The following is a 22,975-nucleotide window of genomic DNA, read 5'->3' as shown; positions in this document are numbered from 1 at the left end:
CAAATTGTGCAAATCTTTTTCTGGTTTTAAGGCCTTGTAAACGTCACACTATAAGCCACATTCACCCATTTGCTGTTTCTATCACAGACACACTCACACACAGCTGAAGTGAAGTGTTTGTCCTTCATGATTTTTCCCCAACGACATTTTGGCATGAAGACTGAAGGAGCCAGGCATCAAACCACTGACTTTCCCCCCTGATCCTGGTATTGGGTCAAGAGCTTTTACTTTCTGCAGTGATGTTTTAGCAAAGAAAATTATGTATTTTGTTGTTCTCCTTTGACTAATTAGGAATTCCGGGGGGGATCTGCAGTTAATTTGTGACAATTAAAAATCTGTAAATGTGTTTTCACAAAGAGTGATTGGTATTCATCAATATATCACTGGAAACAGATGCTTCCTCAGCTCTGATGAATCTATTTAGTGTGTAGTTTTATATGAAAATGACAATTTATATAAACAAATAGGACCAGCTTGTTGGCACGAAACATAAACAACATGTGAGTACGTTCAGCCAATAACACATTAAAATGTATTTAGTAAGACAGGAAGCTAATTCATCATGTGAATGTGTTTTTTGTGACATGCTGAAGTTCCAAAGGAAGCTAACTGGCTGAAAAAGTAACTAATGGGATCAAACAACGTAAATAAGCACATAGTTGGAGAGAAAACATCCTGAAACTGTTGTCACTTATTCAGACAGTGGAAATAGAAGCAGTTCCTCACCCTGAGCATGATGCGATGTTCAATGTTGAGCAAAATCTTTTTCTTCTCTCTGTAGTCTCTGATGAGGGCATGCAGGGTGTCACAGTGGGGCACCCAGCCAATCAGGCCCGAGTTGGTGGACAGGGGGATCACTGCGTAGCGCTGAATGCTGATGAAGACAACACACAGCCGGGTTGAGCACAAACAACTTTGTCAGGTATGTGCGAGGTGAGTAAAACACAACTGTTTCTTGGAATTTGTGCGTGTGTGGTGACGCCAGAGTGTGTGTCTACCTGAGGTTCTTGCGCAAGGACGCAGGGTCGTTTGCCAGAAGCGTGTTAACCAGACCGAACAGCTGCATGACTCTCTCATCCTGCCTCAAGTCCTCATGGCCCTTCAACAGGAACATGAACTCGTGGCCATTACTACCTGCAGATGGGGCAATAAAATACAACAATGATGGACTGCTTGAACAATGGAAAGAAATGCATAAATAAACTCTTAATGGTTGGAAATGGCAGTGCTCTGTATTTTTGCCAGGGTCAACTCATACTCCTCTGAGTATGAGAACAAATGAGAACAAAATGATCAGCTCACCTTTGGTGAGCTTTGTCAAAAATTCCCCAAGTGCTTTTCAACAGAGCGAGAAATTTTCAACACAGGATTTCTAAATATACTAGTTTTCTATACTGACCTTTACCCTGAGCCATAGCACAAAGTACTGCTGTGCAATTTAGGTGTTTTAACTTTGCAATGCTAAAAGTTTGTAAAATTAAGCTTAAACTGAGGTTTATCTTCCAATTTACACACAGTAGAAAAACTTCGGCGAGTGTTTGAGCTGTCACTTCAGAAATCATCGTGCCACGAACTAAAGAAGAATTCCAGCAAAAAGGATTCGCAACTGACTATTAGCATCAGGACGCGAATAATTCTGACCAAATAAACAGCAGATATGCAATAAAGGATTAAAAAGACTCTGAAAGCCTATGATGCTTATGAAGTACCACAATACTTTCAGTATGTTAATAGCTGCTGGATGAACTATGATATTGACTCAGTCCTCTTGAGCAGAATGAAGTTTTCAGCATGACAGACAGGAAAACATGTTTCACTTATCTGAATTACAGACGATGACACTTATCTAATTGCTCCACTATTTCACCAACACAGTACTACCTTTAATGGAGTAAAACGAAGCTTCCAGTGGAAAATAATGCCCCTGTTCTATCCCGGGTCTGCTTCTAATGACAACCCCAGTAAGTACATTGTACCAGAAGAAGGAGCATCGAAAGTAAATCTAGGTTGCCTGCAGTGGCTGACAGGTCTTAATCTGAAGTCTTGCTCCAGAGGTCAGTTGATTTATTAGCCATCATCTTTTACAGAGTGTGTTATATAACACTGATGGAATACATCAGAACAAAGTACAGTATTGTCCAGAGAAGTTTTGCAGTTGTAACCTCTCCCCAGCAGTAAAGCTGCAGCTGTCTGTGCAGACTTTGAAGGAATTAAACTTGGTCAATAACGCTGATTCTGAAGAAACACAAAGTCCTGTGATGACGGTTCAAACAGGGATATTGCTCTGCGCTACAAATTCTAAATCATGTATGCTTCACACACACTATCAGCCCTGCAGCACAAAAAAAAAATCTATCACTGTAGTTTCAAGGTGGAAACCGCACCTCGGTGTCACCAATTCAATATCCGACTACACGTGAAATATGGTCACAATCTCCCCTTGTGCTTCTGAGGTATGGTGTTGAATAACGGCCAGAAAAGTTTCTTTTGCAGAAAATTATGTCGTCACACTGAAGTCAAACTTTGACCTTTTGCCTACATTATCTCATCAATTTAGCATTTTTGACTTATTAGACACGTATTATTATTATATCTTATATTGTAGCTTATTAATTCAGTCCACCGAGACCTAGTGGATGTTTGTGGCAAAATGTCCCTGAAGGGCAATGAATCCCTAAGATATCGTGAGAATCAGATTTACCGACAGTGGGGTAGGACAACCCAAAAACATATTGCCTCCGGTCACGGCTGGCGCTGGTACAGGGGCATAAAATGTGTGAAGCAGAATGAACAGTTTATGATTGATAATGTGTGGATTTGGCTTCAAGACAATGTGATATTACAGTGCTTTGCCATTTTAGAAGCACTTCGCTGTCATATTTCATATCACACAACGGAGCAGAGGGTAGCATGTCAAAGTTATTTATTTCAGTATTCAATTTAATAACAAAGAACAGTGTTGGGAGGGTTTGTGACGAACCGTGGTGTGCCCCCGTATGTTCATTCGGAAGAGACTGGGAAAAAAACCAAGACTCTTTTGGTAGAAAGTTAAATAACCATCGAGTCTGGTCCACGTGTGGTGAGTGGAATTCATATTTGCTTATCACTTGTTTGATCTTGCTTCTGGTGGTATGAACGTTTTCTACGGTCATATTCTAGCCACACCACATGCCATGACCGATGAATTCAAAATAAACTGTGCCCTGTTTATTGTTGGATTCGATTAATATTGAATTTTCTCTAATGTGACGGCCCATGCCCGCTGAAAGCATATGACTAGAAATATTCTTTAATCCATTTTCCTAATATAATGGGTTCAGAGCCACAAGGGCTGTGCAATTTTCTCCTAATCTTACCCATGATGGTGAGTTTGCGTGGGCGCTGCTTGGAGGTGATGACCTGCAGGGAGGGGGCGATGGACTGGATGCGAATGATAGGCTGGTTGGGGTCATAAGTGCCGGGTACAGCAAGCTCCAGGTCTCGACACATCAGCAGCTTCGGAGAAACATATTGCAGCTCCAGGGAGGTCAGCTGTGAGGAAAGTTGATGAGGTGGGGGTGTAGCACAGGAAGAGACAATTAGTTTTAAGTCTTGTGTACAAAAACTTCACTGACAAAGCAGCGCCTGCCAAGCCAACAGTGCCTAAAGCAATATGCATATTGTAGCAGACACTGGCTCATATCCAAGTTAAAAGGCTTTATCCAGAGAAACTTGTTTATACGCAGCTTTTTATAAATCATCTGGAACATTTCACTTTCTTAATGCATTTGCTGCTTGTCTGCAACCATCAGTCATTTACACTGCATCAAATCTGAATGTGGCACACTATTTAAAGGCCTTTATGGTTCATTTCTGAATGCTGATGTATGGTTACTGTCCCGCCCTGCGCTGGAACTGCCATTTGGATGCATTCTGGGAAGGGTTTATCTCTATGTTAATGCCCTGTGGGGGAATATTTGCACTGCTCCCAGCATGTCGTAATGCTGCAGTGTATTTCATGCTGCGTACTGTAATGTCACAGCAGGGTGCATCCTTGAGAGCAGGGCCATGCTACAGTGTCAAATAGCATCGCCATCTTCATTTATTATGTGCAGTACAAGCTGCTGACAGAACTATTTTTAATGTCACTCTTCAACAATGTGATGATAGCTGCTAGGAATGGCATCTATCAATTCAATTTCATCTCTTCTCCTATAGCAACAAGCCCTGCTTTCTATTGAAGCATCTACCCATTATGTTGTACCAAAGTGGCTACAACAATCTGACAGATGCTGATAGTTAAAACCAAACAATTGACCACAGAAAATAAACTACCTGCAACTTGTAAAATATATCTCGAAAAATATTCTGCCTCTTGTGAAATTTTACATTAGGATATTATGCCATAATTTAATAGACAGAGTGGCGCCTGAGGGCGTGACAATAAAATGAGCAATGCTATCCACTGATGCTGTGCCATTCCTCTTCCTACATCATCACTCTCATCACCATCCTGCCGTCTTTCAACATCTTGCAACATTAGTTTTTTTCTTCCTGCTCAATGACTTTAAACAGAGATGGGGGAATGAAAGAAGTCGCTATCATTAGCTCCCATTCAGTGTTGTTTCTAATGTTGGTATGCTGGCAAAAAACACACAGTAGCCATTAGTCTTTTATGTCATATTACACGACTAGGAGACATTTACCATCTTAAGATCAAAGAATGAGTCGGGGCATGAAATGCAAAATCTATAATCTGATGAAACACTGGAATGGACACAGACGTGGTGAGATGTCAGCTCAGATTTTTCCAGGAGGCACAAAAGACGTACTCTGACGTACCATATGACACAGTACGTGCACAAAAATGCTAACACTGTACATACACTGCATATACTGTTGAATATTACTATATGAGGCACACTGCAGTGATCATTAGGATGGTGATTTATATATTATTAACAAAAAAAGTAGTGTAACTGACTGTAGGCTTCATATTTTCAATCACCTGTGGCAGCTGCTTGGAGATGCGTCTGAACACGTGGTAGTAGAGGTCCCAGGCCTGAGTCAGGTCTTTAACATTTCCAGAGCGCATGTACTTCCTGCACCAGTCTTGTGCCTCCATCAGGTCCCTCCCATAAGCCTGTAGCATGAAGTAAGAGAAACACAAGTGTTTTCTTTTTGTGTCCAATTTCTTTTCTCTCCTGAAAGCTATTAAATTTTTAATTTGGCTTATGATAAATTTATATTGTGTGGGATGGTGGAAGCTTGGAAATATTTCTACCACTGCTGTTGCTGATGAGGATCCAAAAAAAAAGTATATATATAATATGCACAGGCCACCAAGGCCCCTCTATAAGGTAGAATGATTTAACATCAATTTTCTATCTTCCGGCCTCCATATCAGAACACATTTTGTTTTCAACAGTTTAGTTGAAGCATGGATAGAATGTTTAATCATTAATCTTTAAGCCTTTTTTGACAGAAATGCAATAAAATAATGTGAAAGCCATCATTTACATTTAGGAACAGAATCAGAAGCCAGTGCACACATGCTTGAGTACTGTTTCCAGTCCCTGTCATCATTGCTTGCACCGCGACAACAAATCAAACCGAGAAGATTCAAACCTGATTGAAAGAGGTCTCTTTGAGGGTCTGTGGTCCCCTCTCCATCATGGCATGTAGGGGTTCCAGTACAGCAAACATGCCCTTGACGTTGCGCTCACCGAAGTACAGACGGGATGCCTCTTCAAGGCCCTCGTGCCACATCTCATGCCACAAGATGGCCACTCGGATGAGCTCCTCACTCACCTGGATGAAGGGAAACAAAAGGAAAAGGTCAGTCTGTAGCGTAATGATGACCTGTTTTTACAGGTAAAATCTCGACAATTTAAAATTGTTTTATACAGAAAATATAAATTGCAAATATTTTAAAGAAAAAAGGAAATGCAAAGTTCACCTTCATCAAGCGTTTTCCTTTTACAGGGTGATGTACATTACAATTCAATTACAATTAGAAATGTTCACAATCACAACAAAAAAGGCTGAATTTCCTCCTCTGCTGCTAATTAGCCTTTCCCATTTAATTTTAAATGATACAACAAGTCATAACAAGAACCAGAAAACCTTATCTACATTTCTATAACTCCTGTTTGGAAATTAAATATTTTGTTAATTATATATATAAAGAAGAAGCTACTGTCAGCTCTGCTCCCTCATTAATATGGAATCGCCACAGCAGTTAGCTCTGTTTGACTTGGCAGGTTTAGTCTTAATTCATTTATTTAAATGCTGGACGCTGGAACCTTGTGTCTTCTCCCAGGTTCAAACCAGGGATCATCCACTTGTTAGCCAAATGTTTAGACCACTAGACTATAAAGTTCACATTTAACCCAATGGAACAAACCCACAACTATTTACTATGCAATTTATAAAGATGTTTTAATTCAGTAGTGCAACAGAGATGTTTTACCATCATAGCTTGCTGAACTAAGGTGTTGCAGTGTTCACACATGTTCTTCAGGATCTTGTTGGCAGCATTGTGGCGGGCGGTAGTGGTGGACTTTGAAGCCACAGTCAGTGGGTAGATCAAAGCCTGCATGTGAACACAGAACAAACGCTGATCACTGAGGGTACAGCTTTTAACTTTTCATAAAAGAAATATGGCTGTGTGGCTGTTCTGTGTTCTAAAATATAGCCTCCAGTAGAATAAGCAGACTTACCTGGGGATGATATCGTCCAATGTCGGTTAGCAGCTGGTGGATCAGACGGCCCACCAGGGCTCGAGGGGTGTCGATTCGAGCTATAAGCTGCGGGATGACCTGTAAATATAAAAACATTGCACTATTCTCTCAAAATTGCACTCAAATCAGCCTTTTCTCCCACCCAAAAAAATATTTTTCATATGATTTTATTTCTCTACATATATTACCTGCAGCCAGGTGTCTATTTGAATGGTCTTGATGCCTTCCACCAGAGCTTCATTCACTTCGGGCCAGTGACCATAATCAAACCACAGAGTCAAAACCCTGAGCAGTAGAAAACAAAATAAAACTAGACTCTCTCTTCCTTTTTGACCATTGTGAATCAATCACAGTCAGCCACTAGAGGGCCTCCTGTACTCACATAGCATGTATGGGTGCTCTTTGGGCTACTTGTCCAGTGTGTGTGTGTGTGTGTGTGTGTGTGTGTGTGTGTGTTACAGTCAGACACAACTCACCTAAGCGTGTCCTGCAAGTTATTTCCTCTGGACAGGGAAATGGAGCGGAAAAAACCTTGCACAGCAGGAACTGTGTACAGGAGCAACGTCTTTGAGAGGTCCTAAAGCGAGAGAGTATAAAAAAATATGCTTTTCATGATTAAAAAACAAACAGTCAGATGACACAAGTCAAGCTGCAGTTTTCAGCCATGTCAGTCTTGACTTTTGACCATTTTGATGTCAAATATTGTGGTTTTAGATTTATGTGGTGTATTATCAGTTTGAACCTGAATTCTTATATGTTTAATGTGTTTTAGATGACAGCGAGACATTAAAAGATTCTGACTGATGAACAGTTTTGAAAATTGGCGATAATATGTGTATAATGGCTTACACACCAAGTCAGGTATGTTAAGTATCATAAAGCACTAGCTGAATTTAGAGCGCTTGGACAAGAGGACACCGAATGCTCAGTGTCATTTCCGTAACTCACCTCATTGACCTTCTTCTGACCTGGTGAGGGCACAGGACTGGGATCAGTGCTGTCAACCTCACTGTCGCTGTTGCTGGCTTCACTATTAGCACTGGCACCACTGGCGTGCCGCAGCTTCTTCTTTTCATCTCGCCCTTGGTTTTGGTGTTTGTAGTGCAGCACTGCCTCAAAATTCATCACAGCCCAGGCATGCCAAGCCTGCCGAAAGATGGTTCAAACTGAGTGAAACTGGTGTTCGGAGCTATTAACTGGAAATAACTTCCACGTTTGTTCATGATGTCATTTTCCAGTTTGCTATGGGACAGATATCTCCCAGGGCGCTGTAATTTCTCTCATACAAACATATGAGTTTGATGTTTGCACTGTTATGCAACCTGCTATTAAAGGTTGAAGCTGAAGCAAGTTGGTGAAGATGGATGGGGAGAGAGTCTGTAGAGACATCTCTGTAGCCTGCAGCACAGGCAGAAAAAGCAGAGATGCTTTCAGCTCTTCCATCACCACATATCTTTGATGTGATGGAGCGCAGAAAACAATTGGAGAGTATCTACTGAGCAAAATAATAAGGGCGCAGGAATGGAGGTCTAAGGTTTTCGTAGTGGCATAACAGGGCTGAGACGTTTACTTACTGACACAGCTGGGATTTTATTGCAGCCAGAGAGAGAAGCCAAACGTTAAAGGTCAGAGTTAAAAGAGAGGAGCTGACCTTGTACCAGTTGCGGTCATGCTCAGTTGAATTGCTGTAATACTGCAGAACTTTGGGGATGGTGCTCTCATTGATGCCCTGCAGACTGAGCTGCCACTCCCCCAGCTTCAAGAAACATCTAAATGGAGAAAGAGAGAAGAGGGAAATTCACTCTAACATTAGTACTTCAATCACATGTAAATATACCATTTTGACTGGCAGAAAGAAGTTATTTGGTGCACTATATATTATAAGTCAGATTTAAGCCCTTGATATTTCTGGCATTAAGAATAAAAACCTCTTTTAGACGATGAGAAGGTAATAAAGATCAGCGCCATTAAGAGAAGCTCTGCAGAAGAAGATAATTCAGTGACTACATTAGTGACAAGGAAACAAATGTACGCCAGGGACAAGCCAAAAAGAAATATCTCCATGAGTTTATAAGCTTGCTTATGTTGTCATTGCTTATAAAGACTTGGCAGTCACATTCGGGAAATCCAAGGGTAGTTTATATAAAAAGGTCCGATAATGATGCACAGCTTGGAAGTCTCATAGGCATATATCAGAAGTAGTAATACGTGAGGCAACAGTTCATTTATCTACTGAAAGGCTGGAGATTTTCAATTATCCAAACCAATTTTCCTCTAATTTAACCCAACGGTGAGCTTTGTGGCATCCCAGGAGGACTTTGCTCAATCCATCATCCAAAAAAACACAGATGCTTACAGGCAAAAGTCAAACTAGTTGTGCTTGGCAGGGCCAAGACACATAATTCAGATAAAACTACTCTAAACTGAGAAACTGGCAAGAACTGCTTTGTCACACCATCTATCAGTACTGTGAATATGTCAGAGCCCCTCCAATAAATTGCCTTTTGGATTACGTAATTTCGTACGAGTGCTTTTCCATGCAGATGTACAGCTCAAGTTCAGCATCTGTGTGGAACTGTGTCCGTAAACTGTTGACAGGTTCAACTTTTACTGAAAGAAGGAGTTAAGGCGAGGCATCTGGTGACATTGGAACATGTTTCTTCCGGCTGCAGACCCCAGAGTTATTGATTAGTATCAGTGGAATTATACAGGATAGTTTGGGGGTGGAGGTGTCTGTATGACTGTGTATATGTGAGTGTCTGAGCAGTCCAGGTGTTCTCCATACCATGTAGTCAGGCTGTATTAAAGAAAGTGTGTCAGAATGTCTAGAGAGAACCCGTCCTGACTGACAGCGTACAGGTGTTTTTCCCCGTCATGCATTTTTTTCTTCTTTTTTTTTTTTTACACAACCATTCTGTGGAAGATGAAAAAGTGAGTGGAAAAAGCCCCTTCTACCCACGTTCCCACTTATGTGTTGTCACGTTTGATTTATGAGATGGGAGGGTACACATGACTGCTCTGTGCACATGGCCAAATGACACTGTGTGATTTACTGTACATGGATTATACCTGTTCCCATGCAACACCTCTTGCTTATTTTGACTTATTTGAGAAACAATGCAGCACATCCAAATTCTTTAAAAAGTAATCAGTCTCTTCTGCACAAAGAAAAGCAGCTAAACCATAAAAGAAGGAAGTCTTAGATATCTTTCTCAAATATTTTGATGAGCCCACAAGAGCGTGCATCTTTTTTAACAGTCTGAAGTCTTTCCCAGTCATTTTTGGGAACATGAAACCTTCCATTTTCTCAGCCCAAAAATAAAAATAAAAAATCACAATCTAAAACCACACAACAGCTACTGGAATGTCGAGTTTTCAAAAGACTTTACTGCATCTTTCTTCCACTGTGAGGTGAGGTGATGATAGGGTAAAGGTGCAAACCAATGTGCCAGGACTATCAAATGAACAGCACAGCGCCTACTGGAAAAGGTGCAAACTAACAGCACTGTGGTGGTGATACCCATCAGCATGGTGCCACATTTCCTGCCAATAGATTTGTTTATTGAAAGCTTTGAGCCTTGGAAGAACAGAAAAAACTAAAATCACACAGGATGCCGGTGGATTTGTAAAAGGTGCTATGCCAGAATGGGTCACGCTCGTGGAAATAAAACTGCACTGGACATGACCCTACGTGTTTAGAGCATGAGGGAGGAAATACATGAGGTTACTTTTTCCTTGCCTCAGCATGTTGCTTTGAGTTTTCTCTGCCATGCCAGAGTGGGTATACAGAGACTGGCAAAGGGGAATAAATTCTCAGCTTCTTAAATGATTTCTTTAAAACTAAAGCTACAACATTGCAGTTCTGAAAGTCCACTTCTATTTTTCCATCTTTAAAGAAAACTCAACTTAAAATGCAACCATTTAATGTTCTGATGTCAATATTAACATAAGTGATGGCCCTTGTTACACTCAGTTAACTCAGAAAAGTGTGACAGTGAGTCAGTGTGAATAATCCCAGGATTATGAAACTGAAATAACAAACAGGTTTAATTTTCCTTGTTAACTCGTTACACTTCCTCCTGTGACATGTTCTCCAAGAAAGCTTGTATTTGTTTGGCGATACGTCTGTGTTACTGTGTTTCCAGAAAAAGGTCAGACCTGGCCATCAGCTTGTAGAGCTCCTGCTTCCGCTGATGGTCCTCAGCTGCAACGGCGTGTTGAGCTTGCTGTTGCACTCCTTGCACAAAATGCTGCATGTGCTGGAAAGCGTCGATCTGGAGAGATGCAAATAGCAATAGCAAATAAACTTTAGCATGACTTTAAAATATATTTGTGTACGGTTTGCATCCTAACGAAATCAGTTAAGTCAAACTACACAAACTGCACATTTATGATTAGTCTTTTATTTCTGGTTTGACAGGTTTGTGAGTGTTTTATCAACGCTGATCACTTTTTTAATTCGTGCATTCATGACAACCAACAGCAAACACTGTTTTCTGAACATATCAGTGTCGGTGGGCTTACTGTTGGTTCTACAGGGGAAAGCCTGCTATTCTGTTTTGCTAGCACACCTCTGCAGTCAAGGTTTTTGTTAAGCTGGTTAAGACCTCCTATGACGTGATCTTAAAGCAAAGAAAAGTGTCCTATACACTATTCAACATCCCCAGACTTGCAATGCTGACCAGTAATCTGCATCTTTTTCACCTGATCATCTGCATGAATGCATATCGTTAGCTTCATAGCATAAGTGCCTAAGTCATTGACTTAGTCAAATGACTTAGGCAATTATGCTATGAAGCTAACGATATATATGAATGACTTTAAGATCACAGTTTGAAACAAGAGAAAACAGATAAAGCCATCATTTCCAAAAGCATTGCCTTTAATGCTAATTTGACTATTACTGGTAGATGCCTTACTACTGTGTGATTCAGTCATCAGTGACAGGGCTAATGTCCCTGAACATTTTAAAACCCAGAAACAGTAGGGTCCTGCCCCTGCTCTTGGTCTCTGTTTTTATATTATTTGTCAGTTGAGCAGAGCAGCTGGTCCTGGCAACAGCAGTGCTCATGCTCACACTCACACTTACCTAAGTCCCCTAATGAGAATGCAGCCTGGAGCCACATATGCTATTTAACACCTAGAAATAAATCTGGACATGTTTAAGTGCGTTTGGGGGTGTGTATACTGTTTGCGAATGGGTGCAAGTGTGCTTGCGTGTGTAAAATGGTACAGGGTGACACACACATTGAAACCTTGAGTCACTGCCACCAGTATTTGGCAGTTTGACCTGTGTTACTGTGCTGAATGCTGGAACACAGAAAGAACAAGTGTTTCTGAAGAAGTACTAACATTTATTAGCACTTTTTCCATTGTTGCCATGGATATTTAAGATTAATAACAACATTCATGTAAATGTAACAGCTGGGTTGTTTTACTGATCAATGAAATATTGTAATTCTGTCAAATCTGACACTTATCACAGCACTCTGCAAAATTATACATTTCCATCCACAGTTGCTGCTGGAAGCCCAACTTAAGTAAAAACTGAATAAAACTTAATTCACAATTGAACAATATTGCATTGCAAATATGTTAACAATGGCTTTTTTTTTTCAATCCCCCAAAATGCTCTTTCAAATTGTATTTCAGGAAAAAAAATCCCCTAATGATTATAATTATGGAGCCTGTTGAGGAAAGATTTACAGACGTATCTGAAGACAAGATTGCATAACAGATTTTTCCTCTGGCTGTCACCGACTGCCTGCACTGACTATTAGTGATACATGCCAATTAATGTAAGAACCAGTGCTCACTACACTGTTTAAACTTGTGGGCAGCAGACACAAGCACTGATGTCTCATCATGTTTTAATTTAAAATGGTGAGTCTTCTGTCAGAATTACATATCCAGCAATAAATAAACAAGCAATTAACATTTTTCACATTATTTATGTTTCTGGCTCATTTAAACCTTTCAAATGAATAAATCGGCTGTTTATGAAATTACTGTATGGTGACTAATATAAGCACTCCCTTTCTAGCCTCCACAAAACTTTGATCATTACTTCATTTATTCTCAAAACACGCATACAAGAGTGATAAATTAGATCTCTAGTCATGCTGCCCTTTGCTTTTTAGGAAACATTAATTTTGAACCTACAAAAACATTGTTGATGGTCCTACCTTGCGGCCGCTCTTCCACATGTACTTCATGTAAGCATAGGTAACGTGAGGGTGGGTTGTAGGCAATGGGTGATCAAGTTGCTTGGAGGGGTCAACACCTAGGAGGAGGACCAGGGTCTTATGGGCCAGTGCCTAGAGGGAGAAAGTGGCCAAGAAAAAGTACCCGAGTCAGAAGACTCACAGTTCAAGAAGAATTTGGAAGATGAAATCACAGATATTACCCCTGACTTTTAGGGACTTGCAAAACTACAGAAACATCAACCTGTATTTGTCTTTAGTTGAAAACAGGTTTTTAGAAAAGAGGAAGACAGATTAAGACATTAAGATGGCCGTTCTCGTCTACTTTTAATGTAACAGTGAGTTATTGGAGATTCTGCTATCTTTTGTGTGCACTTAAATATAATAAGAGCAGATGTGGAAAAAATAGCCAACCATCTACCATCAATTATAAAAACGTTGAGGTCAGGGACAGAAAATTGCACAAATTTAATAGAGAAGATATGAACGATCAGGTTTCTAAACAGTGCTGATTGAAGGTGTGCAGCTGTTCTACTTTCATCAGTGCCAGCTAAAAACATTTCAAATGAAATATCATTTCATTTCAGGAGTTCATAGTTGCACTTCACTTTGTTAGAAATGACCTTCCTTTTTCCTCCTGGAAAAACTGATCAGAATCAGCTCTGATTTTGTTCTGAGTGCTGTGTGACTAGAATTCATCTGTAGAATCCCTTCCCTTGTACAAACATGTCACTGTACTCACCAGGCGTCCGCTCTTGCCACAAAGACTGGCATATTTCAACCAGGTCCTCATGTCTTCGTGGGGGCTGATGACCAGAGATCTGACCATTAGGATCCTCTGCCAATCCTCTACAATGCGCTGACAGCCCTGAAGGAAAACACATATTGTTGCTCCGTCACATTGTTCAGAGAGAGAGGTACCTACTAGTGAACCTTGAGAGAACAAACACACGTGAGGGAGATGTATGCTTCAATGACTTCACTATTATTTGTTTTAAATGCCCACAGTAAGTACAGGCTCACATGGCAGAAAAAGATAAATATACAGGTCTCATATTTATATTTGCAAGACCACTGCCTCTATTAAACAAACATTTAACCTTTAGCAGTACAACAAATCATCTACAAAGATAATCGTATCTTGAAGGAATTCTTTAATTTAATGTTTATGTTAACTGTATTTCCTTAAATGGTAAAACTATAATGGGACCTTTCAGTAAGCTGAAATGTTAGGGTAAAGTTCAACACTACATTTTTTGTAGTAAGCTTAACATGATGGGATAAAGACCTACGTACAGGTCACATCTGGCTTGAACTATGCTCAGTAACTATAATAGCTAACACAGTTTAGTTTGGATTAAACCACAAGAAATCATTGGCATTGTGCTTATGAGGTATGAAGCCACATTATCCAATTCATCCACGTTGACTGAAGGGAACAAATGCACCTGAATGCGCATCATGATGGACAGATGGTCTTAAACGACATCACTGCAGTGATGTAGCTGTCCTTCCAGACACAAGAATAAACCCATTTCATTTAATTAAACAGAATAAAAATTTCCAATATGTTTTAAAATATTATGGTTTTGATTGAAAATGAACTGCGAGGTGAAACAGCTGAAGAACGCAAGTAAAAAACAAAGAGCTTTTATTGAGAGGCAATCTGCCTGAATTTGCCAAAAGAATCTGTTATATAAACGAGTAGGAAAAAGGCTTAAAAATATCCCCTACAAAGACTGGAGGGGTGAGCTGTTTTAAAATACGTGCACAGAAGTACAGAGAAATACACATAAGTCCTGAAATCCTCAACCTTTTCTTAGAGGAATATTAAAATGTTTCACGACTTGCATTTGTTTGAGAAACAGAACACAAAAAAGGGGGAAAAAAGGACTGATCCTTTAACAGACACTTGGCCTTAGTCCGGGACTGAAACTGGGGTTTAAATGGACAGAAGTGCAAGAAATCAATCTGATACACCGATGAACAAACATCAGGGGGCTGTGTTTTCTTGCACCTTTACCACACCTGCAAAACTTTGATGAGGGATAAGCTGTTTAAGGGAAAAAGCACTTAACAGCAGGACACTCGTGGACAGATGTGTGGACTCTGTCAAATAACAAATACACAGTTTGATCCCCAACACAAGGTAAGATGACTGGGAAATACTATTTTATAAACTCGTGTGCAATGTTGAGTAGAAAAAGAGTCACAAGTGTTCTGTAATCAAGGGGGGAAATCTCCAAAACATAAAGCCAACGGGAAGTAGAGGAAACTGCCATTACTCTACTTCCCAGTTGAGGCTGCTCCAACAGAGAGTCAATCTCCAGAGACTTCAACATTAAAACATTAGACCATTCAGAAGCATATTCACAGCGCGGTGCAAAGACAGTTTCAACCTCTGTCCCACTGTGAGTGGGGTCAGTTTGTTTTTGTTTTTTTGCTATAACCTGGATAACTGAGTTAAACGCATTGCTGTGCTAAAGACAACTGCTGTATGTTAGGCCTCGCTTCTATTTCTTCATGTCAGTAACTTGGACCTCTTCACTGTTTGTGTGTGCTGTTGGTTGCCTTTTTCAGCAACTAATGGATTAACTACAGTGATACAGACAAACTGGCTGTGATTCAGCACATTTGTGCTTCAGTTTTGGTGAATGAAATACTAATGTTTTATTAGTCTGTCTTTTTTTTTTTTGTACAGATTAACTAGCATTTGCACTTGTGTCTTGAACCAATGCAGTTAATTAATGTAGCTGGGTAATCAAACTTGCTATAAAACTTGCTACAATAACTTTAACTTTTTTTTTTCCATATAGGATAACTTCTGGCTCTAACCCCCCCCCCCCAATGCTAACATTGAAACTTCAAAATGCAGAGTCCAGAACCAGTGTGTGACGATAGCAGCTTTTATACTGTCTGTGGATGTGATACTTTGGTTTAACAAAAGTGTTAAAAATACAACAATCCAAAAATCACATATCACCCATATTGTTCATACACTCCACGTATTTCGGTTTTTGTTTTTGTTCAATCAAAGCCAGTGTCCTTTGTTGTATCTCGGGACATTACTGTGACGTTCTGGAGTGGGAGGAAAGTGATCCAATTGCATTAAGCGCGCTGGCATTTCCACGTCAGACTGTCCAAAAAAACCTAAAAAAACAACATACTAAAAAAATCTGGGCAGGGACACAGTGTCTTCAGATGAGTACACGGTTCCTGGCATGTGGTAAAGGTGAAGGATGACACAGGTTTTTGCATTTCAATTCCGAAAATTTTCCAGAGCAGTGTCCCTAACATCTGAGCAGGAGAAGAGAAGCAGGAACTCCAAAAAGGGCTGATCTTAAGCCATATAATTAATGCTGCATTAGAACAACTAGACTGATATGATTTAAAGTGTCAGGAATGGTGCATCACAGATCAAAATTTTAACAGTCTTTCTCTCTGACTTAATATCCCTCCCCTCAGCGTGCACATAAAAGGGCGAAACACAGTTAATTAAGATGTCACGCAAAATGGAAAAGATATACTTGAACTTCATTATTTTACACTGGATGACATTCGTCTCAAATACCAAAGACTTGGCAGGCTGTAAATATTTCCCAACCGCTTGTGGAGTCAAGGTTGTTCCAAACATCCTTGTATTTCATTTAACAACATATACAACACTGAAATTCACAATTAATAATGATATAATCAGTCAAATGAGGAGTTTACAGTTGGTTTACAGTGTGGATTACATCAAACGAGCCACCCTTTTCATTTTTTTTTTCATGACACTAATGGTACGCAAAGTCACTATATGATCAAAATTAATCTTCTTTTCTTTATTAGTCTGTGCACATGTTTGAGGAGGTTAATTTACTCTTAAAAAATTTTTACGACTTATATCTGTGAATTGTTCCTTTAGGGCACGGGTAGGCAACACAGGCCTCGAGTGCCCGTGTCTTACAGGTTTTAGATGTGTCCTTGATGCAACACAGCTGATTCAAATGGCTAAATTACCTCCTCAACATGTCTTGAAGATCTCCAGAGGCTGGTAATGAACTAATCATTGATTTCAGGTGTGTTGACCCAGGGCGAGACTACGTCAATTAAAAAGTAGAAGGCAGACAGTTTACGTCAACTTCCACAGGCCGGGGGTGACATGTGAATGGATGGGTGATGTGGTGCATTCACTGGGCATTTGGAACTGGAATACTACAGAGTAGGCACTGCGTTACAGTATCATATTTATTAAATAAATAAAATAATATTGTTTGTGTCCACATATCGTGTGCTATTACCTGAAGCCTCTCCCACCATGTTTCCCTGATGATTTCCCTTCTCTCTGGCACCAGCTTATACTGGATTACCTCCTCTAGTTCTGACAACATCTGGCAAGACACCATGGCCTGACAAAGAAAAAAACATACTCAGATTACTTACACAGATACTGAGTATAACAGTTGATTATAGCAGTTACATTGCTAAGATGGAGCTTCTGTGAATCATTAAAAGATCATAACAGCTTTTAAAATGATCAGAAATTGCAAACAAATGCATTCATTAACCCACTGGACCCAACTGTGCAGCTTCAGTAAACATTAGTTATACCGATATCAATAGTTGTTTTGTTTTTTTTCCATATCTCTACCATGTTTACTGCTGCACTATGGATCAAAATCTACTATGATCAGATTTCATATTAACAGCTCTTTTCTAGTTTCAGCTGTTGATATGTTTGGATAATACCATTTAGATACACAATGAAACAGACACAGCTGTGGCATGACATTTAGGGTTTGAAACTTGGAAGTCAAATGAAAATTCAATTTTATAGCTGTTACATAAGCTCACTGCATATGAATGCTATGAAAAAGATGGTAACATTTACCCCGTAGGCTCGACTGTAGCTCTCTCCCGCCATGGCAGTGAGCTCGGCATCCAGGAGGTCTCTTGCTTTGTCAATGCACTGCATTAAAAGCACAAAAAAAGTATAGTGTTACATTTAAAACATCCCTAGTTTATCACCACACATAAATGTAAATATGCTACATTCCCCCCATCGTTTTCAAAAAACTTTCCTGAATGCTCCAACTATTAGTTAGCAAACAGGGCCTTGAATTCTCTCTAAATACACCACTGGTACTACTGGTTGCAGAGGGCATTTCCTCAAGCTTGTCCCCTGAATGTACCATAGCACAATGTCACACTCTCCTAAAAACTCCCTGCGTCAGGACTGGCTAGGTTTGGGTAACACTAGGAAATAAAAACACTTGGTATAAAAGCACAAAGTCATGCTACAGCCTCCTGTTCAAACCTTTCTTACTTAAGAGCTGCCAACAGTGACACATTAATGCAATTAGGACTAGAATGCCTGCTTGTATAGGAAAATGATCTGATGCACTGCTGAGTGCCAAACATTTTATAAGGACAAGTAAATGAACTGTTGAGAGCAACAGTACAAAAGTTATGTAACCACGCTTAAGGCTGTCAAATGTGTCTTAAAAATAACGTCAATTTTTACACAATTACAGAAACAGAGCGGGGAAATGCAGGCTGACAAAGAACTCACAATGGAAGCTCTTAGTCAAGGTTCTTGCTATGAACAGAATACAAAAACCTTTTTTTTTCCATTCACTCTCCTCCCTCCTCCACTACATTTGGAGTTTTGGAGTGTATCACACACTCAGCAAGTCTCCAACTTTCCCTGTGAGACTTCTCCAAATTCAAGGATGCTGCAAACATTCCATTACCGGTGAATGCGTACCCCGAGGGGCAGAAATACCGTAACTGAGACAAAGACCCGATCCAGAGTAGCTAAAGGGACAAACAAGGACACACATATTCTAGCTGCAAGTCTGCTGATTTTTGAGCTTGTACAGTCAATGTTTTTGGGAACTGTTATTAGAGGGAAGGTAAAATGAGAGGATTACTGAGGAAGCGTCTAAGACCAGGGCACACAGCTGTTTCAGACCAACTCCCACCAATTATTTTTTGTGGGGAGGGAAAGGAGCAACTGCATGCCAAAACAACTCCTCAGGCACGCACAACAAGATGGTGGTGGGGATGAGGTGACAATGAAGCTGCTTCTTTATAGTCTTCACTCTGTTATGGTCCTGTTTACTCCTGAATTACCACGCTGGGGCCTCATTGAAAATGTGCAGTCCAGACGACTCCTGATAAATGCAGTGTCTGGTTCCTGGCAGCACAACCAACCATCACCCAAGGATTCTGTTCTTTTACGACAAGGTTGCATTTACGGTTTAAGTTCAGTGATATTAGCTTATGATTGCAGTGTAGTATAACAGCCTGTGTATGACTGTTTAGGCCCAAATCAGCCACTGCAGAGGAAAAAACAAACAAAAAACATAACTAGGCCTTGAAACAAAGCCCAGTTGTGACTGAGATGTCAAAAAGAGGAATGTGACTTGCAAAACCCACAAGAAAATGTACAAATCAAACGCATTCAGAGAGCAGACGTATCATAAATCTTGTGCAAGGAGCATGACTAGTGTCTACACATCATCAGTTCAACAGACCAAACAGTGGGCTTTATAAAGCAAAGCAACCTGAAACCATTCACACAGATGCCGTCCAAGTCTCACGGAGCACATGTCTGGTTGTTGGGGGTATAGAGGAAAGAAAGCGTCAGCCAGCCTCTCAAGTGCGAGGATTACCAACGGCATCCGGAAAACTAGACTGATCTCATGTCGATGTTCGAGCTTTCTCCCTCTCTGCATCTGCTTCTCATTCCTCCTCTTTCATTGGTAAATGGTAAATGCCCTGCATTTGTATAGCGCTCTAAGGACCCCAAAGCGCTTTACACTACATTCAGTCATTCACCGATTCACACACACATTCACACACTGGCAATGGCAAGCTACGTTGAAGCCACAGCTGCCCTGGGGCGCACTGACAGAGGCGAGGCTGCCGGACACTGGCGCCACCGGGCCCTCTGACCACCACCAGTAGGCAAACATGGGGTTAGTATCTTGCCCAAGGATATTTGGCATGCAGCCAGGAGGCAGCCTGGGATCGAACCACCGACCTTCTGATTAGTGGCTGACCTGCTCTGCCACCTGAGCTACAGCCACCCCATTGTGAGTGGCTTCTTGTCAGCAAAAAGTCGAAACTTCCCTTATTCTGAAGAATCCTGTGGGCCACACCTGGACCCAATCTCTAAATTGTGTGTGGTGTGGGAGGGCTGTGAAGGGAAAGAGAGGTCAGAGGAAGCAAGTCTCCAGGGCTTTTGATGGTGAGAAGGGGACACGGAGGATGAGTCGAGGGTAGCTGAAGAAGCAGGTGAGGCATGTGTGCGTGAGACGTTCCTCCATCCAGTTTGAACAAATGCATCTCCAGGGACCATGAACTCATCTACAATCCTCAAACGTGATCAGATGAGGAAAACACAACCCACCTGACCTCCACCAGACCTTGTCGACATGCAGACAGGAGGACTAATAGGCTCTTTATTTGTTTGAGGATAAATGCCGTAATGATTTCCAATTTGGGGAGTTACATAACATTTCCACACCAAGGAGGTACCACATCATAAAAGAAAAGAAAATACCCAGACCTGGTGTATTTTACTAGTTTTAATGAACAGCCGCAGCTGATGGGAGGAATTTGATCCCTTTTGGAGCTGTAAAACTATTTTATGTTTCTTTACAATGTTTGGTTTTTGGTGATTTGAACATCTCATGCTTTGCTATAAAGACTATGGAAAATTCCAGACAACATAAGACGGGGTAATTTCAAGTGAAGCATGTCTTTATGAGAGCGTATCTAAAAATACACACTTTAGTGTATTTGTATGAGCTGGGCCCATTTGTGAATGATGACTTAACCCACCTGTTGGGCCAATGAGAAGAGGTCCTGATGAAGGGCTAGCACTGCTCTATAAAAAGCCCCATCGTGCGTGTCTCTAGGGATCATACACGTGTACTCTTCCATGCTGTCCCAGTGCCCTGGACAACAATAACGCCACAAAAAAAAGAACAAAGACACGAGTTACGCAAGAACTTTATCATAATGAGTAAATATTTAAATGTGGTATCTACATATTACTTAGTGTGCAGTCACAGCTACTTTGATCAACGCTCCACCACAGCGTAAATAACGATAACCTCGACATTATGTTTTTCAACATCATCTTCAGAAAGACAAGCCTGCCAGTTGGGTGTCACATCTGGTTTTACCACTTAGTTAGGAAAGTCAAAGCAACAGACCAGAAATCTCTGGGGTTGCTTTAGCAGTGTGTTCCCTGCTTTTCTCCACCATTGCACATTACGATATGTCAATGTTATGACTGGATACTATTCCCATCTGGTTATGCGAGCAAGACTTGGCAAGAGCTGGTACTGTTTTCACTGTTGCATTGTTTCACTGAGTCAGGCAGACAGTGGCTTAAGTGCCCAGCGATGGTATTTTCTGTACCCTGACTGCTAAATATACATATATATATATCCACATTTTCACTCCAATGACTATTTTGAATAATTATTTGCAGTCTCATATTAAGTATTTGAGCGATTACCTAGACCCCAGGCAGCAGCAGCAGCCATGCGCGCCATCTTGGCCTGCGTTTCTTCACTGACAAGTGTCCATTCTTCACAACACTGCTGGTGCAACTGGCCCCTGGAAAACATTAACAAAACAAACAAATGTATTTTTTTTTTTTTTTTGCCTGTCCCATTTGGTTCTTTAGCCGTCAGAATTGTTGTCTGAAGATCAACAAGGATACCCAATGGATCATCACGGCCTTGCCGTATTGGTCCATTTGTTCGACCTTTGTTGTTATTATTTATTTTATTTTCAGTTGTTACAGACGGGACAGACATGACTGAGGATAGGAAAGGGAGAAAGAAAGACCGACAAGAAAGCAGGACCGACAGTGCACAATGTGCTTGGAAATAGCAGCCAATAAAGGTGTAGTTTATGTCTATGAACAGTGAACACCCGTTGGCACACCTCTGTGGATCAGCGCGCTTGTATTCAAAAGGTTTCCCCATGTAACGGTCTGCTAGAGGGTGTAGAGAGCCATAGCCCCATCCCCCAGGGCATGAAGCAGGCATGGAGGAGATCCAGGCTCCAGACATCCAGAGGCCCCAGAGTGCGAGAGCCCAAGGAGGACCACCGGAGGGGCATCCGTGCCACCCTCCTGGGAAGAGCTGAGGAGAGCCAGTAGCCACGGAGCAGAAGCCAGAGGGGGATGCAGTGCCCGCCGGCTCTGCCAGCAGAGAACAGGGGTGTGTGAAGACCCGTGTTGTTCTAAGGTGCATTTAAAACACGGGAGAGCATGGTGCTGCTGCCAGAGAGCAGCAGGTGTTAGCACGGCCCCTCCCGAGAACCCTCAATGTCTACATGGATTTAAAATTGAAGGGTGGGCATCTCAGTGTCTGAGATGTCACTCAGCAGTTAGCTGCTGACTAGGAAATAATCCAGACGAGAGTAGGAGTGATGGACATGTGAGAAGAAAGACTATTCCTTACTGTTGGGGTGAAGGGAGCGCCATGCATCGCAAAGGCCATAGTCGCTCATATACTGTTTGATTATATTTGTGGACTGCCAATTGCGCTGAGTTCCTGTTGTGTTGAGCCTATCCATTTCTTCATTTAGTCCAAGGTTGAGGTCGCTGCCAAGAATAAGTGTGCAATCAAGGTTTTTCAGAGAGTGCACTAACAAATCCGTGGAAGAATGAGGGTTCATCAACATTTGGACCATATACACTTACAATACATAGCTTTTTGTTAAATATTGATAATTTAATAATAAGGAATCTACCCTCTGGATCTATAACTGCATTGAGTACTGTAAAATTAACATTTTTATGTATTAAAATTGCTACTCCCCTTTGTCTAGAATTATAACAGGCTACAAACACGTTAGGAAACCAGGTGTTTTAAGTTCGTTTAAACCTGTGACAGGCCTGTGAGTTTCTTGTAATAAAACAACATCTGCCTGTAGTTTTTTAAGCTGGTTAAATATCTTTAACCTTTTTTCTCTGGTGCCAGCTCCATTTACATTCCATGTGACAAACCTTAGTGTGCCCATAATTGTGTGTGTATG

At 41.0% G+C, this 22,975-nt stretch overlaps 1 protein-coding gene across 4 annotated transcripts in view; it reads right to left on the bottom strand.

Annotated features, from left to right (window-relative positions):
• The window catches only part of mtor (mechanistic target of rapamycin kinase), a 76,488-nt gene that overhangs the window by 5,676 nt on the left and 47,837 nt on the right, over nucleotides 1-22,975 (bottom strand). For all 4 annotated transcript variants that reach the window (XM_082518022.1, XM_082518025.1, XM_082518023.1 and 1 more), the window contains 18 exons: nucleotides 21,444-21,544; nucleotides 20,759-20,874; nucleotides 17,799-17,876; nucleotides 17,209-17,316; nucleotides 13,668-13,793; nucleotides 12,908-13,039; nucleotides 10,881-10,996; nucleotides 8,374-8,491; nucleotides 7,671-7,868; nucleotides 7,199-7,299; nucleotides 6,911-7,007; nucleotides 6,702-6,800; nucleotides 6,452-6,574; nucleotides 5,608-5,790; nucleotides 4,988-5,122; nucleotides 3,357-3,531; nucleotides 999-1,134; nucleotides 727-874 (listed from right to left, as the gene is read on the bottom strand). In XM_082518022.1, coding sequence (XP_082374148.1) covers nucleotides 727-874; nucleotides 999-1,134; nucleotides 3,357-3,531; nucleotides 4,988-5,122; nucleotides 5,608-5,790; nucleotides 6,452-6,574; nucleotides 6,702-6,800; nucleotides 6,911-7,007; nucleotides 7,199-7,299; nucleotides 7,671-7,868; nucleotides 8,374-8,491; nucleotides 10,881-10,996; nucleotides 12,908-13,039; nucleotides 13,668-13,793; nucleotides 17,209-17,316; nucleotides 17,799-17,876; nucleotides 20,759-20,874; nucleotides 21,444-21,544 — 2,290 coding nt within the window. The remainder of the gene's footprint in view (nucleotides 1-726; nucleotides 875-998; nucleotides 1,135-3,356; nucleotides 3,532-4,987; nucleotides 5,123-5,607; nucleotides 5,791-6,451; nucleotides 6,575-6,701; nucleotides 6,801-6,910; nucleotides 7,008-7,198; nucleotides 7,300-7,670; nucleotides 7,869-8,373; nucleotides 8,492-10,880; nucleotides 10,997-12,907; nucleotides 13,040-13,667; nucleotides 13,794-17,208; nucleotides 17,317-17,798; nucleotides 17,877-20,758; nucleotides 20,875-21,443; nucleotides 21,545-22,975) is intronic.

The sequence above is a fragment of the Aulonocara stuartgranti genome (assembly GCF_965226115.1).
Source record: "Aulonocara stuartgranti genome assembly, chromosome: 20".
In the NCBI taxonomy this organism is placed as follows: Eukaryota; Metazoa; Chordata; class Actinopteri; order Cichliformes; family Cichlidae; genus Aulonocara; species Aulonocara stuartgranti.
Note: the sequence above shows the minus strand (reverse complement) of the source record. Positions and strands in the feature narration are given on the sequence as shown.